Consider the following 19,569-nt stretch of genomic DNA (forward strand, 5'->3'; position numbering starts at 1 on the left):
TATTTTCAAAAGAAACAGGCCAGGGCTACATGCATGCCCTGACTTAGCTTCAGAGTCCAAGCTTCTCATGAGTTCTCCATGTCCTCACTGTACCTGAGCACCGTTAAGTTGACTGAAGAGTCTCTGTACCTTCTCCTCTTGTTTTTCTTTTATCTTTCACTTTTTAACCCCCCCCAGTCTGGTCTCTGCCGCAGCACTCTATTATGACTGCTTTTGTCCAGGACAGTTCTGAGTCTGCCATTTGACAGTACTGCATACTACTCCTTATCGAAGAGCTCTGGACCCTTGCTTCAGGGGTTTGCCCCCTCCACACACACTCTTTTCTGGTTTCCCCCTTTCTACTACAGCCTTTCTTTTCCAGCCCTCTTTAGGGACTGTTCATCCTCTGCTTTATTTCTTCCCTAGATCACTTCCTTTGTTATTCAATGCACTATCCCTGACCAAATTCACTGGTGATGATGTTCAATTACCAACTTTGTCGGAAGACTCTGAATCCAGACCTGCATTCTGGGATCTTTTTCCTGAACTATGCCTGATGTGAAGCTTCCTCCTGCATGTTCTGCTTACGTATCCAAGAGAAGCCTCAACTCAGCATCCCATGAGTGCCTTTCCATGTCATAATCTCCACTTCTTCCCTTGTTCCCCTTCTCTATGGATGGGAACTCTCAGTTGCTCAAACTGGAAATGTGATGTCATCCTTTCCTTCTTATTCTCTATCTACCTCTCTCTCCATCCTTGTCAAGTTGACCTGGATTTTATCTCCATGCGGTGTTTCTGAGTTTGACTACTTCCTTCTGTCATCACTGCCTTACCCAAGTTATTCTTCTCTTAACTAGGTCCCTGCCTTCTGGCCTGGCCTTTTTTATCCTCGCTGGGATTCTCCATTACTTTTAGGATAAAGTCTGAATTAATTAGCAAAATTTCCAAAGCCTTCTATCTCTTCTACTTATATCTTCAGTTTGTTACATTGTCATCGGTCCTCTCTAGTCTATCCCCCAATTTTATATTCCAGCAAATTTGAGCATTTTGTAGTCCCCAAATAAAGATTATTGGTGCTTTACTACATGCCTACACTATGTGTCTTCAGAACATTTGAATTTCTTTTGCAGCTAAACATTGATTGTTTGATTATACATAACCATGGCATAAAAACAAAATCCAAAAACATATTTCTTAAGAAGCTGGCGAGATGGCTCAGTAGGAAAAGGTGCTTACTGCTAAGCCTGACAACCAAGTTCAGTCCCCGGGACCACATGATGAAAGGAGAGAAATGACTCCTACAGATTGTCCTCTGACCACCACACATGCACAGCGGCAGGCACATGCCTCCCTAAATAAATAAATAAACAAACAAACAAACAAATAAATAAATGCTTTTAAAATGTATTTCTGCTTACTACCATAAACTTGTGTTTGGTACTATCAATGGTAAAAGTGTTAGAAGTAGTAAGACACATACAGTATGCCATCTGCTATCAAAGAGCAGACAGACCCTGTTGGAGAGGCAATAAAGACCTTCCTGTAACACTGGCCTGTTTGTACAGTATGGGCACAGACTGAAGGCTTTGGGGGTTCATGGCAAGGGGAGAGAACTGGAGGCTTCTCAGAAGGCAGAGTTCATAAACTGAAGCTGATTGGACTTTGAACGCTGAGGAGGACTCCGACATCTGAAGAAGCTGGACTGGCCAGCTGCCTCCTCTCTTCCTTCAGGGTCAATACTGTCCATTTTGGGGAAGTAGTATTTATAAAAACAATTCTTTGGTCATACTATCTGCTGTCTTTTGATGGCCAAATCCTCTGTAACTGGCCCCAACATACGGTTATTGGTCTAGAGGAATTTTAAGGTGATTTACAAACTGAGTCCATGATTACACCATAGAAGTTTTACGTGCAGCTTTCCCCGAGTCCTCATTTCCCCACACCCTGACTTTGTTAACAATTTTTTTTTGTGCGATAAAGTGGATGTATGTCTTCTTGTGTTAAAATTTACATTTCAAATTTTCTATAAAAATCTAAGAACTGCAGACTGAAACAATGCTCCATGTCTCTGAATGTGGGAAGCAATCATCATGTGTAGGACTTCGTTGATAAATGGTCACCCAGCCCCTAGGCATACACTCTCCTGATACTTCAGTCTTTGTGTTGGCCACAGAGGAGGACAGAAAAGAGGAAGTGAGATTATAGCTTTCTTTTTGTCTCGATGGCTTCTAATGGGCTCTTAATTTTTATAAAAAATTCAATTTCTTATTATTTACTTTAAAAATCATTTCTCAAGCACAAATGCAATAAACTCAATATGGTTTTGTGCTGTAGTACCTGGCAAAACCTTCCACAGTGACTTGGATGTAATAGGAGAGTTATAGGATTAGCAACAAACATTCATAGACATAATAAAAGCTGAGGTAACTTTATCCCAAGTCAGAAAACAGCATTCTTTTTTTCTTTATAATAATCCTCTTGTTTTAGTAAAGCCTATCCTTTATTTGTTGTATTTTGTATATACATATATGTAATAAATATTATACACTATATAACACATTTGTATATTATGTATAATATTTATTACATATATACATATATACACACAGATGTTAAACATATAACACATACATATATTTTTCACTTGAACTAGTGCTTTTGGTTAAAAAGACCATACCTTATTCATGTCTACTTCTTCTTCAAAGTTGCTGCACTAAAATGTTTAATTCATGTCAAATTAAAATATTGTGTATGAGCATATTTTATAAAATAGCTATGATGACCAGTTAAGCATCCATATCTAAGAATATATCCAAGGACTCAAATTCTTCACATGTTTTATCATGAACACATTCTTAAATAATTCAGAAATTAAGTTATCAAAAGTTATGATAATGAGTGTATTTTAATTAAATAGCTTACCTTTTTATTATTTATGGAACAACTGTGTCAACCTAAGTACATAATTACCAGCCATATGTTTGAATTTATGGAGGCAGCTGATGAAAAAAAGGTATTCATTAGGTACAAAGTGAGGATAGTTAGTGTTTATTCTAACCCTAGTATTTAAGATTGAGTCATAAAATAAATCTGTTTCTCCTGTGTGACTGTGTAAGTGGCACATGGTAAACAAGCATTGTTCCCTACAGAAACCCCGTTAGTGGAAATGCCCTATATCTAATATTGCTGGTAATCACCAACAGGAATGCAGCAACTCAGGAGCCTAAGAAGGATGTTCAAGTATTTCAGTGAAGCATCCTTGCTGAACATGTAGGAGGTCTTTGGTTCCATCTCTAACATGGCAGAAAACCCCACATGGAAACCAAAACTTACCACCCAGATAGACAAAACCCTGACCCTAAGAAACAACTCATTCAGTCTACCTTCCTCCTCTGTCCACATCACCCCCACCCCTAACAATTCACACTCCCACACTTTGCCACTGAGAAGCTGTGGCCAATGGGGTCAAGCTCTGCCCAAAGCTGGGTTCTGCTTCTTTTCTCCATGTAACATGGAGTCCACAGGAATTTATAAAGAAAAAAAATGCTCACTTCTGTGTCTGTTGTAGTTTCAGAGTGATTATACTAATAAGAGGTCTGTCCCCTTAAAGCAAAATCATATATTGGAATATAGCCACAACCAAGGGACATTCACATTGCAGTAGACATTTTCCTGCTTATTCCTAGGAGCTGGACAAGCCCAGGGGGCATCTGGGAAGGTGACTTTGGAGAGACATTGTAGGAGGGAGAGACTGAAGTTCAGGGGGAGCAGTATTTGATACACTCAGTGTGCCAGGCTTGGTGGGCAGCCAGAGGGCAGTGTGGGTGCATGGGATCCTAGCCACAGACAGACTCAAGCCTTCCTTTACATCCTTGCTTACAAAACACTGACAACTGTGGGCTGAGATTCCTCAAAGGACTGGTTGAAAAGAAATGAAGGGAATTGGGCATTTAGCTAAAAATTATAAAGCTAAGCCAAAGGCAAGAAAGAAACTGAAATTGGTAAATTAATAATGAAAAACAAAAATACACACAGAATATCTCCAGTGACCAAAAATGCAGTGTTACCTTTCACTGCCCAGCCTCAGCTGAGTGCACTGTCTGGTTTTTATGAGCTTGAGTGGAGGCAAGCAGCTTAAATACATCAGGGGAGATTTCAAAAACTGCTGTTTTGAACAACTGTTCTAAGTGGGGTTTTGATTTCTATCTTGCGACCAAACCATAACATCTAATCACTTTAAGCGGACAGCTTATGGCTGTAGTCTACCTCTTCTTACTTTCAGACCATTCCACTGTTCTCTGAAACAGCTACTATAAACTTTAGATGAACTAACAGAGGGTATGGCATTGATTGTCTTGCCAGAATACTCAAGATGAGTTGTGTTTTCTTATGACAGATCTATGGATCCAGAAAGCAGAAGCCTTTGTTCTTCTGAGAGCTTGAATAACATCATACTTACTAGTGTAGGCTCTGGGGCTAAGTTGTTAAGAGTGATAACTGACTTTAACCCTTCCTTCTGGCTCACTGCGAAGTGGAGAATTTAACAACAAAGCTCGTGGAACTTTTCATTCAATAGATTGCTTCTGCAGCCAAGTTTGTGATAGGTCCTCCCAGAGCCCCGGGGAGAGAGCATTAAGCAAAGCAAACATAAGCCTCGCTTGCAGGGTGCTTCCAGCTTGATGTCGAAGGGTGTGGATAAACAGACACAAAACAAACTACAGCAGGCTGGAAGGTAAAATATCCCAATGAGACACAGAAGAGGGCCCAGGAGGTTCCTGAAGGGAACAATTGCGGTTACAATAGTAGGTAACTTAGACCTCACTGAAAAGAAAAGTTTGGGCCAACCCTTGAAGAGACATTAGGAGCTTTGCAGAAGCATAGGAGAAATACCTTTAGAGCAGTAAGCTAGCATGAAGCCTCTTGTGTAGGGCTGTGCTGGGTGGCTCTGACAGAGGCCATGCTGACTGGGCTTCACCAGTGAGTAAGCTGAAGGGAAGAGGGTCCTCGTCAAAGTGGCAGAGAGTGGGTGTAAGCTGAGTAGGGCCTGGAAATCCACAGCAAGAACTTTGGCTTTGGCCTTTGAATAGAACAGTGCTGAAGGAAGTAGAGGGTACTGAGCAGAAAAATAATCTGTATGTCACAGAAAATATGTCACTCTATAAGCATTAATTTGATACCCATTCCTGTTCTTTTACACACCAGGAGAAGTACCCCCAACACACCAACCCATTGTTGTCGATGTAGTTTTTCCCATGTGGAGTTATTATAGGTTTTTGCTTTTGTTTTTGCTGGTTGCTAATTGCTGCAAGAAATCCTACTGGGTTGTTTCATCTTCCAGAATTGGATGGACCTGGGTTGCTGCTATTACCTCTGCCTTGAGTTTTAAACATGTAATGTATTTTTGTGTCTGTTACTTGTTCAGAAAAAACATCTTGCGTTTCTTCAGTGCTGCTCTCCTTTGCTTTTCTCAGTGCTCAGCAGAGGAGCAGTCAGGTTCACAAGAAAAGCACAATTGGAAATCAGGTAGGAACCATGTAAGAGACCCAGTGCATGCATGCCCCAAAGCATTGGAACTAAACTGCTTGACTGACTTTTTTTTTTGAATGCAAATTAATCATATGTAGTTTTTGCTTATGCAGCTTTTTGTTTTATTTTTTGCTTTTCAAGTTTTTGGAGCGAACTTTGTACTTTGTTTTGGCTATTTTTGCAGTTAACCCTACCACCTCACCTTAAGTAACTGCTGCTACTTGCTGTGCGCTCTGTATTAGACTCCTTGTGTCCTCTTTTGCTTGCTTCTGTTACCACCGAACTTGATTTAACATTGAATCTGAGGTAGTTAAAGGTTAAAAATATGGTGAGTAGATGCATGAGCTTCTGAGTGCTGCTGGCTAGTTCACACATTTGCACAGCTTGGTAACAGTGAAGGGACAGCTCAGAAATAAGGCAGTGTTGGATTAACCTCTGCCATGCCAAATTTCTATTGGTTGACGACGATATTAATTGCTAAGGCGATCTGATCACTTGAGTTTTTTGAGTTTTGGGGCTGACCTGCTGTCTGACTAATAGCGCTCTGCAGAGATTGTATTAACTCCGGCAGTTTGCTGTTTCTTCTATGTTTTATGTGATAATGAATATTTGCATTGTTATTTCTTTTCAACTCAAAACAATGATGTTTTTTTTAAAAGCTTTTTTAAAAAAAACACAGAGGTACAATTATTGAACAAATTGAAACTTCTGCTCTAGATGATTTTTTCCCATTGTTTTGAAAGGAGAAGAGGTAATAACAGACTTTATCTTAAAACTTTTTTTTTCTGAACTAAAGCATATAATTCTTTGCTATTTCAGGGAACCAATCTTCCGCCTTCAAGGCAAATTGTACGAGCTAAGTTCTGTAAGCTTTACTGTTGCTTTTTTTTATTTAGCTTCCCAAGGGCACAGTTTGTCTTTAACTGATTAACTCAACTAGCGCTTGCTACTAATTTTTTTTAAAACTTAGGTTGTCTTGTTCATAACACCATATCACTGAAACCAAACTCCTCTTCGGAGGGTTATCCTTCACTGCTAATAACTTGCTGTGATTGAAAGGTATGAACTAGTAAACCCTACAATGCTGTAATAATAAACCCTTAACCTGGTGGGTGCTTTGGTATTTCTCTAATTTTAATGGGCCTTAAAATCATTAAAATCATTAACGATCTCTGCCTCTATCATTTTCTGCTTTATTGGTCTGAGACATAAGCTTTTCTATTTCCCCTGTACAATAATGTTTTCAATAAATGTACATGATGCTTCTAAAAGGTGGGTGAACATTGATTATCTGACTTTAATATATTTATTTGTAAGCTTACCCAATTGGAATCATTTGTATCTTTTAAGAATAAAAATCCCAAGGCAAAATTACATTGTTTTTTATATGGCTGCAGAGTTGAATCTTTTACTATTAGATAGTCTCTCTACATTTCATAGAAGTATAAAGGCATGATAAAACATTTACAGGAACATTTAGAATGAAACTGTGTTCTTATTTGTACTATGAAGGAAATAGGCTTGTCCTCCCAACTGCACAAGTTGAGAATGAGATTGGAAAATACAGGCTTTGGATCTAGGTATTCCTGAGTTCAACTTTAATCATGCCCATTAGTAGCCATGGAGCTTTATACATAATGATCCCAAGTTTGCTCAGATGTGCGTTGGGAAGAATAGAAAACAACTCTGTGAAATTATGTGGAGAGGCTTGTGGGAGGATGAGACAGGGGGATTGTCACAAGTTCAATACCAGCTGGGGTTACATAGTGAGATCCAGTCCAACTGGGATACAGAATGAATCAAAAAGTGAATCTCTACAGGGTGGTTGTGAAAGTCTGAAGTAGTATGTATAATGATGCTTCCACAGCCAAGTCCAAGATACACACATACCCTAGAAAGAGTACAATTCTTGTTTCCAGAAGGTATGTGCTACTTGGAACTTTTAGATGAAAATGTAGGAAGTATGAGAAAATTATAGAAGTTATAAGATAAGGATGATGAAGTATTTGGAAAATTAGAAGTTACAACCAATTATTCCAATGCCCATAATGTCTATATTGTGGGTTAGTGTGGCATGGGTTTATCTATAAAAGTTTTCTCCCTGGGTAGTGGTGGTGGCACATGCCTTTAATCCCAGCACTTGGAAGGCAGGGGCAGGTAGATCTCTGATTTCAAGGCCAGCCTGGTCTTCATAGTGAGTTACAGGACAGCCAAGGGTACACAGAGAAACCCTGTCTCAAAAAAAAAAAAAAAAATTCCACAGGTCAGAAGCTACAGCTAGGAAATGCAATAGTGTGATGGTGCAGGCACCTAATTTATATTAGATCTGAGAGGAAGTATGGTATTGCTCTCAATTAGAGACTCTAAATGCTAAGATCATAGCTGTGTTTCCATGACTTCACTTTTGCCAGGAACATCAAATCCCATACATTATAGAGGTTTTGTAACCCATGGTAACAGAATTAGGTGCATGTTGGAAAATAGTACTCCAAACTCTTGGGATCACTCAAGCCTTGAAAGCCAGAATTATTTTATTTCTAAAGCTTTAGAAAAATACTACATATACTGTGTCATGCAGGAACCAACGTTCTATGGGATCAGAGGTAGCATCCTGTCATCCAGCACAGCCTATTTATGTAGTAGACGGGTTAATAGACAGAGCAGGTAGGCTAAATGAAAGTGATAAGTCCTCTTGTTTCAGCTCAGATTTTGCTGTCCATTAAAAGAAATAATATCAATTTGCAACTATTAGCTTATGTATCTCAATAACTTATTTTCCAGAATCAAATTCAGCCATTTATAACACAAGAAGGTATATTTAAGAGGATCTTTTATAGTTTCTTAGAAGTATACTATAACAATTAAAGTTGTTTTATTTATGAATCTGGGTATTTTGTGTCTGTCTGGATCTGTATAAAAACAGTTTTGCCCATAAAAAGGTGCAGAGCTAGGGACCTTAGATTCCAGCCTTCCAATGGCAGCTACACGTATGATAAGGCTGAAAGGTCCCTCAGTGTCCTCAAGTGATACATTCATCCTGTTGTCCTCTCAGGGCTCCAGGGTATGAGACAAACTTGGTAATAACTATACATCAGAAACAACACAGGATCAGTCCTACCCTACTCATTTTTATCTACCTTGACATTTTAGTAGACCTACAAATCGATGCCAGCATGTAACACAAAAAATTACAATCATGAAATTTATATAAAGTTGGGCTTTTGCACAATTTAAATGGGAACCTCATCCATCTCTGTACTCATCAGACATGTATTTAAAATCTAAATGTGCCAAAACCTGTGGTAATGCTTAGAGCAGTAAGATGTAAGATGTTGGGAATGTTGGTAAGTATGCAGTACATGCTCTGTATTAAATTCTAGATACTTCTGCTCAGTCAAGTCTTACTGAAAAACTGCTTCTGCAAGAGGCTAGCCTTGACCTGTCATGTATGTCTGATTACCCTCTCTCCTCAGAGTCTCACACTGTCCCATTTTACGGTTCAAATTTTTCTAATGACATTTTGTCTACTGTTATGGGGATCAGAGTTCCAATAAAGTATTGCTTGCTGAGAACAGAAAATGATTTTTAAGCACAGTCACATGAACATTTTATAAGCATCCTGCTGCTTGTGGAATGGAAGGAGGCTGTGAAGGGTGGAGAAGATGGAAAGAGGAGATTAGTTGGGTGTTTTGGATAAGAAATTATGGATATTTCTGAGTTAGTGGAGGTGCTGATAAATTCAAGAATTTGATTAAATGGGAAGAATTGCATAAGCGCTGTGATGAACTGGATGCTGGGAAGAGGGTTCAAGACTCCATTGCTCTCAGACTTCTGATTTGGGCACAGGAAAGGAGCATAGAAGGTTAGATTTTGATTCAGACTCTAAGTGTGGTGGCTCTGTTCAGTGTGAGACTAGACTGACAACATGGGAAGCCAGAGTGAGCACATCAGTTGGAGATTGGATGGATGTGTATCTGAGACGAGACAGAGACCTTCTTCAAAGGTACAGAGAGCCCTTGGTAGATTTCCAATAGGGAAGGGATACTAACTGATTTTTATATCAGGGAAGTCTAGAGAATAGTTTCGAAGAGTGCAAGTACAGACCCAGAAATTAATGGTGTTTTTGAAGTAACTTGTGTTAAAAATGCAAATATTGGTATCAGAAAACATATTGAGGAAGGAAAACATTCAAACCATTTTTAGGAGTGGTTATAAATAGTTACTGGAGGAGTGATTAGCCCTCCCAGGTTCTTGGCTGATGGGATCCACTGACAAAGGGAAGGCAAGAAAAGAGCATGTTAGAGAGGGTGGGAAAAGAAGGTAGGAGTTGTTTGTGCCTACTAGACATCATTATGGCTTGGGGTTCAAGAGTCATGTAGAATCGAGGGACATGTTTTACAGTTGTTGGTATATAAAGTAGCTATTAAAGTTATAGGAGAGGTGAGATTAACTCTAAAGGGTGATGACATAGGAAGAAATATAGGGTTCAAAGGATGATGGAGAAAGGGCTGGAACACATGGGGAACTGAAAAGAAGATCGAGAGGTGGTGAGAAAGGTTGGACAACCTGGAGAGGAACAGAATGGAAGACAACATTGAGGAGAAGGAACACGCCATCTTCACTCCATCTTCAGCTAGAGACTGGCAATCATTGTAATCTAGTTCTTCTCCCAGAGAGAACATTCCAAGGACAGTCAATGGCAGTGGATGTTTGGAGGGAATCTCAGGAAGCTTAGAGAAAGTCATCAGGTGGTAGGCAGGGCTAGACGTCATCTGAGACCTATCAATATCAGCAGCCCTACTGGCCTTAAGGACTGCTCTTTTAGTCTATACTTGAAAACTAATATAAAGTTGAAAATACTTAAAACTGGACTGCAGATTTTTCCAGGGTCAGTGTAGAAAGTCAAGAGGAAAACTGCATTGCAGTTTTGCGAAGAGAGAAGTTATAGTAATGCATTGCTTAATGTGAGTGGCTTGATCTCTGTACAAACCAGGAAACATTGACTAAATAGCAAACAACCTCAATAATCTTAGCAGATGATTACAATTAAAGCCTAATTTAGTGTGCTGTGACAGCCCCAAGAAGTCAGGAAGATGGCCATCCCACTTTCATAATAAAGACTTTGTCTCTGTGACAAGATGCTCAAGAGGGACAACTTAAGGAAGCAAGTATTACTTTGACTCACCGTTTCAGTCCATGCTTTACTGGCTTTACTGTTTCTCATGGTCCTGTGCCAGAACATCGTGATGGAGAAGGTGTAGTAAAGCTGAGTTGCTCACCTTTCAGTGGCCAGGAAGCTGAGACTGAGGAAGAGCCAGGTAGAGGATTCGCCTTTCCAAGAGCATCAAGCACATACATCCAGTTACCTACTAAAGTTATCAAATTATTAATTCCTTATTACACATTAATCTATCAACCAAGTCAGAACTCTCATGGTCCAGTGGTTCCCCAAAATCTGATCAGCTGGCAACCAGGCCTTGACCTTAGAGGTCCCAAGGAACATTTCATGTTGAAACTATAACATGGCCAGATTTGAGAGTCTTCTCGTTTCTTCCATCAAATGGGAAAGAAATAGAAGTCTGAGTGAAGGAAGTTTTAATTACATGTCACTTCATATTCTGCTGACCAGGGCACTGTCATTTGGGCTCACCAAATGATAAGAGGAGCGGGAAGGTACATTGGAGTTTGTGCTGAGGAAAAAGAAAAAAAACAGATGATGTTGACAGAAAATTGAAAGGAAATCGATTAGTTGGGACACTGGAGGTTTCACTGCAGTCAGAGAAAATATGTCCTAGGAGTAAAGGGGAAGCAGCAGTGAGGTGTGGGATTGAAGTTACTGAATGGATGATGGCTTTGAATGCCACTTGAATGTCTGAGGTTGTTACCTGAATAAAAGAGAGCAGGAAACGGAGAGGGAGCACATAGGATTGCTAAGGAGAGGCCTGGAGCCTTGTTTGTCTTAAGATGTGGGTAGCTAAAGAGAAGTGGGGGATGTGATTTTCTAGACTTTAATATGTTAGGGGAAAAGAGGAATGATTGACATTTAAGTGATGAACAATTCACACTTTAGCCTCCACAGTGTAGGACAGAAAAGTACCCGATGTGCTCACGGTCCCCAGACTGTATTCATCTGCAACTGTGCAAAGCAAAGACATCTTCCTGAGGCAGTAGACGAGCAGGTGCTTGTGGGGGCCGCCTGTGGTACCTCAGAGGCTCAGGCCTGTTGATTATGTATTGTATATCAGTGTGCTCACTACTGCTCCAAGTGGAAGATTGTCAGCTCCCTAGCTGAAGATGGAGTGTTCCTTTCAGACTTCTCCTCATTTTAACCCCCTTTAACCTGACCCTTAGCTGATTTCCTGGTACCAATATTTACATAAGTTTGGATTCTTTCAGGTGTAAATGTCAGGAAACTCAACTTAAAAGACTCTGGAAAAGTGAGTTTATTAATGTGTGTCATTGGAATAAAGTGGTAGTAGAATCAGGGATTGTTTAATTCATGGCCCAGGCTGGCTCCTGCCACATTTTCTGGCTCCATTCTTTTGCTGTTTGGCTCCACTTTAGGGCCTGAAAGTGACTGTAATTATCACTCAGGGTATTCCCTACCCAACAGCAGGAATAAAGGAACCTGGGATTTTCAGAAAAATCTTTGGAGTTTTACCCTGATTAGACTCCTGAATAGTGTGCTCATGCACAACCAACCTCTGGGGCTAGATCACAAGATATACTTATAGGCCTAGGCCTGGATGTGTGAGGGCATCCTAGGACACAGGCCACCTAGTCACAGGGCCTGGAAGTGGGGATGGATCCTCTCATCTGAAACTCAGAGCTGCCGTTCAAAGAAGCAAGTTCAGCCACTCAAAGATATGCACCCCACGATGATAGGAGCTTTTTGAGTGTGCTCATCTGAACAATTCCATTTGGATTAGGGGTTGCTTGCACATGTTACCTTCTTTAAAGTCTTTAGCAGTGGTTAGTTCGTTCCACCTTATTAAAATCCATGGCTAACTGATTGATTAAATTAATAATTTTTTCCAATCTATTAATAGAATTCTACCCCCTACTTTCCATTTCTTTTAAAAATAATACTATTGACCAGTGCAAGGTTGAGAAGCAACATTTGATGATCATTCTTCGGTTACAAAAGTGTGAGGTCACTGTGTAAGCAGGAGCTCCTGGTTTAAACCAACCGCTATCAAGCATCTACTCTGAAAGGAATAGCAGTAGTAGCTGCCTCCCAGGTTATTGTAAACATTAAATGAGATAATAGTAGATAGTAAGCTTAGGGGTAGGGGTATGTGTGTATGTGTGTGTGTGTGTGTGTGTGTGTGTGTGTGTGTGTGTGTGTGTGTGTGTGTGTGTGTGTGTGTGTTGGCTTGTTAATTCCCTTCAAGATAGGCACTCCTTTACTTTATTACCCAGAAAGATGTCGAAGCATGCTGAGACAGAGTTACATGCTGGGTCATACAAATTATCAGTGATGTCTCTAGGATTCAGACCCAGGTCATTTGATTATAAGCTTACAATTTTGAAAAAGAAATTTTAATCCTAGCACTCAGCAGGCAGAGGCAGGTAGATCTCTGAGTTTGAGGCCAGCCTGGTCTGGTCTACAAAATGAGTTCCAGGATAGCTAGGGCTATTTAGAAAAACCCTGTCTTGAAAAAGCCAAAAAACAAAAAAAGAAATTTAATTTTTTAAATGTCTATCCTTAGGATTTGTATTAAAGAACATACAAAGTTTATTAATGGTACAGAAGTAAGATATCATATTACTTATAATTAAATATAAATAATATAATTGAAGTAAGATACTATATTAGCCATGAAGACATGAAATAAAATATTGCTATTTTCAAGTAATACTTCAATCACTATTTTGAGAGTTTCATACAATACATTTAGAACATATTTACTCCCTTCCTCAACTCCTCCCAATCCAGCCCCACTTTTCTATCCACCTAACATTGAGTTTTCTTCTTTGTTTTCTTCTAAAACCCATGGAGTCCAATTTGCATTGCTTGACTACTATTGGGAACGAGGCCTGTCTTGTAGTGTCGTCAACTGACTAGGCATCATACCATTAAAGAAAACTGATACTCTATTTCCCAGGAGTGATCAAGTGACCGCGGCTCTGCAGCTCATGGAGGGACTTTGTACCGACCTCCTCCTCTCCCCTCTATGCTGTGACATCTTGTCCAGCTTGAGCTTGTGCAGGTCTTGTGCATGCTGCCACACATGGTTTCATATGTGCAACTGTCTTGTTGTGTCCAGAAAACACTGTTTCCTTGACGTCATCCACTACCTCTTCCGGTTTTTCTCACCCCACTTCCATGAAGATGCCCAAGTCTTGGTGTAAGGAATGTGTTATGAATGTCCCATTTTTAACTCTCTAGTTTCTTATTCTTTGCAAGTCGACCAGTTGTTGTTTTCCGTGTTAGCTTTTCTGATGGTGCTTGAGAGATACACTGGTCTATGGGAAAAATATTATAATCGTTAGCAGAGTAGTATTGGTAGGTTCTCCACCAGGGCCCATGACCTGTCTAGCCACAGTTTCTTGGTCTAGTAACAGTGTCAGGTGTGGGTTCCATCTCATGAAATGCACCTTACAGCCCATCAGAAAGTGGTTGGTTACTCTCCGAACCTACATTCACACCACTGTTGTCTCAGTAGACACATCTTGTCAGACCAGTCATTATTGTTGCTCCCAGGAGTCACAGCTGGGTGAGATTGATGATTTCTTTTTTGGTAGTGTGCATACAACACCTTCTAACACTATGAAAATTAGCCAGTAGAGGTGAAGTCTCTAGGTTAGTATCTCCTTGCTTTCTCCACGTTTTGTCACTCAAGTATATAGTGTCTCCAGAAACAGGGTCTTACAATGAAATTCTGGAGGATAACCAAGAGCATTGGCAATATTCTATAATGTTTGGGGGAATCTATGAGACCCATTGACTAACAACAAAAAAGAGGTAGCTCATTTCTGGTGCTGGGATTATTTGCTAGCATGGGTTGTATTGTTGGGGTCTTGATCTCCTGTAATAGGGTGAGTCCATTTAGCCTCTTTTTATACAAGTGTATATGTATATATTTAGGACACTTCTATGGTAGTTGGTTTATACATGGCTATTTTTTAAAGAAGACCTTTAGTATTAGTTATCTCTCCCCATATTTCCCCATTTGATCATTCCTGTTCCGTTATTCTCCCTTCCCTCTTTATATCACTATATTCCATCTGTCCCTTCCTCAAACCACCCCCTCTTCCCCCATAGTCCCTTGCTAGTTTCCTAACCTTTCTGAGGATTCCCAATCAAACACATGTATGTAAAGCTGAAAAGTTAACACCCACACACGAGAGAACATGTGACATTTGTCTTCCTAGGTCTGGGTCACCTCACTCAGGATGACTGTTTTAGCTCCATCTATTTACCTGCTAATTTCATAATTACATTTTCCTTAATAGCTGGTTAATTATCCACTGTGTAAATGTACCACCTTTCCATCATCTCTTCCTCAGTTAATGGACATCTAGGCTGTTTCCATTCCCTAGCTGATGTGAGAAGAGCAGCAATGGACATGCAGGAACAAGTGATTTTAGGCCTTCTATTAATCACAGTCTTTCACGGCTTCCAATAGTTTATAAATTGCAACAAGAATCACACTTCACAATCTCAACTACTGCATATCATCATTTATATTCATTTGTGGTTAGTTTTGTTTCTGATACTTTTCTTATAGTAATGCCATTAGATCCTGAAAACAATGGATTTAAGTGATATGTAAGTTAATCTTTATCCTTAACTCTATAAATTATTTCAAAGGGGCCAGCCAATACCTTATAAGATAAGAAAATAATTACCTTATTAAGAATAGAGAATGGAGACCATGAGGCCATACTCATTAGAAGGATGGCTCATTGTGTGGGTCTGTGTTTTTTAAACTTAGAATTCTGTTTGGAACATGACTTGCTGTATACCAATAGTGTATTTCTCCAGAGGAGCAAAAATATGCTTGCTACACTTATAGAATCAACTTGTGTCTTTTGTTTGTTTGGTAGTTTTTTGTTTTGTTTTGTTTTTTCAAGACAGGGTTTCTCTGTGTAGCTCTGGTTGTCCTGGAACTCACTCTGTAGAACAGGCTGGCCTCAAACTCACAGATCTACTTGCCTCTGCCTCCCTAGTGCTGGAGTTAAAGGCATGTACCACCACCACCCAGCTTCAATTTATGTCTTAATTGAGGACTTACAGATCACAAATAAGGAAGAGAGCACCTTATATATTCATATTGTCTTGAAAACTTGAGCAGACAAGATCCATCCTACCCTTGGGCTGCAGTTTGGGGAGGGGCAGTTTGGTCTTCTTACACCTGGGGAAATACAGGGTAAGCCAAGCATCTCCTTGTTATCTTCCGCCTGCGTCTCAGTTGCCACTCACGACTCCCTGTTCCTCCTTTTCCCTCCCTGTCTTTTCTTCCCTCCCTTCATCTCACGGCCTCTTGGTTTTTTCATCTGCAGGTTGAGGTGTATGTGATTCCTGGTGAGGTAAATGCCTGAATGGTTCAAAAAACATTTCCTGGAACTTTGATAACATTTATTTTTTTTTTCTTTTTAGTATCTACCACTAAAGACGCCATTTTATTAATTGTGGTTTTCAGACTCAAGCATTCTTCTGCATCAATAGTGGCTTCTTAAGATCTTCCCATTTGTGACCCTTTGAGTGTTTATGGACATTGGGATTATATCTGTTGTTTGATCCCAGAGTAATAAGTCCTTGTTCTAGCGACAGCTTGTTTAACCATGACTCCAGATCTCAGAGAACTTCTACTTTATGCCAACTCAGCCAGCAGCATGTTGAAGAAACTCTCAGCTGCTGTTTATCTCTTTCTGATTGGTCCACCTCAGGCCCAAGCCAATGCCTTGTTCCCCTTACACCACCCATTCCTTTCTGCTTCCGATTCCATCCATCAGGAATGCCTGTGGTCCTCCTTCTGGTCCTTCCAGCGTTCACCGCTGTTTTGTTGTGTCTGGATGGTCGTTCTTTCACCCTCACTACCATGAAGTAGGCTTTGGCACTGTTTCCATTGTGGGGTTGCCATCCTTCCAAAACTGCTGCACCAGCCAATAGACCAACAGCAATATACATACAAGGATCTAGCTCCCCCCTCCCCCCGCTCCTGCCCCGGCTCTGAATATTTAAGTAGACTTTATGAAAGTTTTGATAGTCTGATGGGAAGAATAATACATTGCTGTTTCAACTTGTGTTTCACTTACTGCTGGTTATGGAGCAGCTTTTCATTTTTGTGTTTGGAAAGGATTGGGATCTTCTGGTTTTTAAAGTGTCTGGTGTGTCCTTTGTCTTTCTGAGGGACACTGTGTACCATTTTCATATTGACTTTTAGGTTTTCAAAAAATAGTTTGTATATTTTTCATGTGTTATAAAGAGAGGAAGCATTTTCTGTCTCTTTAAATTTTAGAATTGTTTGTTGTAAAATAAAAGGTATTACTTTTGCTTAGACAATTGAAGAAATATATATTTTGTCTTGCTTGTGTTTTTTTCCATAGTAGTTTTCTAGATTTGTACTTAGGTGTGTGGAAAACATTTTTTTGGCTGGGTCATGTTTTTGCTCTCTTAAGCTATGAGAAGTATTTCACTTTTACTGACAATGAGTATTCTCTTCAGTATGAACCATTCTTGCCTTTCCTTATGTTCCCTGAAATTAATACTTTTACTTCGTAACTTAATTTTTTTTTTTTTTTTTTTTTTTTTTGGCTTTTTGAGACAGGGTTTCTCTGTGTAGTTTTGGTGCCTGTCCTGGATCTCACTGTGTAGACCAGGCTGGCCTCGAACTCACAGAGATCTGCCTGGCTCTGCCTCCCAAGTGCTGGCATTAAAGACATGCAACACCACTGCCCAGCTTCATAACTTAATTTTTATATTCTATCTTTTACCTTTTGTTATACTTATTAACAATTTTCTTTTATTGACTAGTATGTTTTTAGCTTTTGTAATGTTTTGATAAAGTTTTTAAAATTAGAGTGGTATCTACTATTCTTTTTCTTTTTAAAATTTATAAAAGACGTAATATTTGTGTTTGTTGCATAGTAAAGTATCCATGAGGTGCAACATGAAATTCAAACTTATGTACACACGGTATAATGATCAGATTTGTGTAATTGGTACACATGCCTTCTAAGAGACATCCTTTCTTTGTGTTGAAAGCATTCAGAAATACTATTTTGGAGTACTTGATTTCAACTGTACCTATCCTCTTAGGCTGTAGAAAATGTGAAGCTGAATCTCCCGTCTACTCTGCTCTTTATCACGGAACCATTTTTTTTTTTTTTAACTTCCCTAACACTTCCCATGTGCTGGCTGCCTCTATGCCACTTCTTTGGAATCTAGTTTTGTGTTGTTCTTTTTCTCTCAAGTCTTCCACAGCATTTCTCTTTCGGAAGGAAGCCTCCACCTCAAGAGCAATAAATCACTCACCCACATGCTTATAGCAATTCAAAATGTCTTATTATTTAAAACAATTTTTAACTTTAAATATGTTTTGATCATATTCTTCCCCTCCCCCAAGTTCATGACGTCGCTCTTGGCATCTGTCTCCGTAGCCCACTTAGGAAGGGCTCATCACAGCACATGATACAAAGTGGGGCACAGCATACAGATCAGAACTTGGAGGTTCTGAGCATGGATCCTGCAGCCCGACTGCCAGGCTTCATCATATGGCTCTGCCCCTCACCAGCCACAGGTGTCACTGAGCATCATTATTTTTCCTCTTTTGCTCAAGGGACATGATTAATGAATCTGTCTCTAAGAGTCTGTTGTAAAGGGGATATGGTTGTTGCATGTAACTCAATTTCTACTGCTATTTAGTACTTGATTCTAAGTGCATAAATGTACATGTCTAGTTGTATGAATGATCTATACTATGTTATCACTGGTTTGCAATACCCTTGTTAATATAATGATTTCATCTGTGATAGTGCAGTGATCAGAACACACACTGTCCTAGAACTTACTATGTAGCTCAGGATACTGTCGGGGTTCCCAATCCTTTACCAAGCCTCTGGAGCACTGGGGATTTCAGTTTATGTCACCACAACTAACTCCAACTCACACTTCTTAAACACCTTGTCTTTGGCTAGCCATTGCCTGAAGTATGCTTCTTATATCAACACATATAGTTTATCAGCAACCCTGGAAGCAGGGGCCATCTGTTTTTTTTTTTTTTTTTTTTTTTTTTGGTTTTATGAATCATGTAAATGATATTTGGAAAAGTGCTACCCTAAGTAGAATAGTAGCAAAGGAGCAGAATTCTTGTTCTCAGTCAAGGATGAGCCCTTTAACCGGAAATCTTTGCTTAGGTTGTTTATTGTGTCCCTCTGCTGATTTTTATATAGAGACATGCTTTTTAATTATTGCAGCCCCCTCTCTCTTATACATGCCAGCCATTGACTTTCACAGTTATTCTTTTTCAAACGTACTTTTTTCCTTTTGTAAATTGTTCATTCTTTTAATTGAAGATTAAAATTTTATCATATTCCAAGGAGAACATTATTTAAATTGCAACTGGGTGTTTGTAAAGCGTATGAATTAACCATGACAAAGCCTCTCTTGTTCTTAATGCTATTCCTCTTTCTAATCAGATAATGGTTTCTTCTATTAATTATATTTTCTAGTTTTCCTTAATATAGGTACATTCACATTTCTTTCTGAAAATATAATTGTAAATGGAATGTTTTAAATTATGTTTCCTAATTATTGCTGTATGAAAATGTTGAAGAAGAGCTTTCTATATTAGTAGGATTATAGGATTCACTAGTAGCTTTTTTTACATAATTTCAATTTTTTAACTCTTTGTACACTTGTATCTTTTGTTTTTACTTTGATATGTTATTCTTTTTGGAATGACATAAATCAGTAATGGATTTTATTAAGTGTTTTTAGGCTTTTAATGAAAGTGCTTTTAATCTATTAGTCTTAGTTTTCATGTTGGAGTTTGATTTGATTTGATTTTTAAAGATTTATTTATTTATGATGTATACAGCATGTTTGCCTGCAGG

General features: G+C 39.2%; 1 protein-coding gene across 8 annotated transcripts in view; it reads left to right on the forward strand.

The window, feature by feature from the left end:
* The window catches only part of Dnm3 (dynamin 3), a 500,231-nt gene that overhangs the window by 210,627 nt on the left and 270,035 nt on the right, over positions 1 to 19,569 (forward strand). For 5 of the 8 annotated variants that reach the window (XM_037211326.1, XM_028864441.2, XM_028864444.2 and 2 more), the window contains exons 13-14: positions 5,451 to 5,502; positions 6,325 to 6,354. In XM_037211326.1, coding sequence (XP_037067221.1) covers positions 5,451 to 5,502; positions 6,325 to 6,354 — 82 coding nt within the window. The remainder of the gene's footprint in view (positions 1 to 5,450; positions 5,503 to 6,324; positions 6,355 to 19,569) is intronic. The other 3 variants (XM_028864443.2, XM_028864445.2, XM_028864446.1) reach the window with 1 other exon arrangement.

Source organism: Peromyscus leucopus, chromosome 15 (assembly GCF_004664715.2).
Source record: "Peromyscus leucopus breed LL Stock chromosome 15, UCI_PerLeu_2.1, whole genome shotgun sequence".
Classification (NCBI taxonomy): domain Eukaryota; kingdom Metazoa; phylum Chordata; class Mammalia; order Rodentia; family Cricetidae; genus Peromyscus; species Peromyscus leucopus.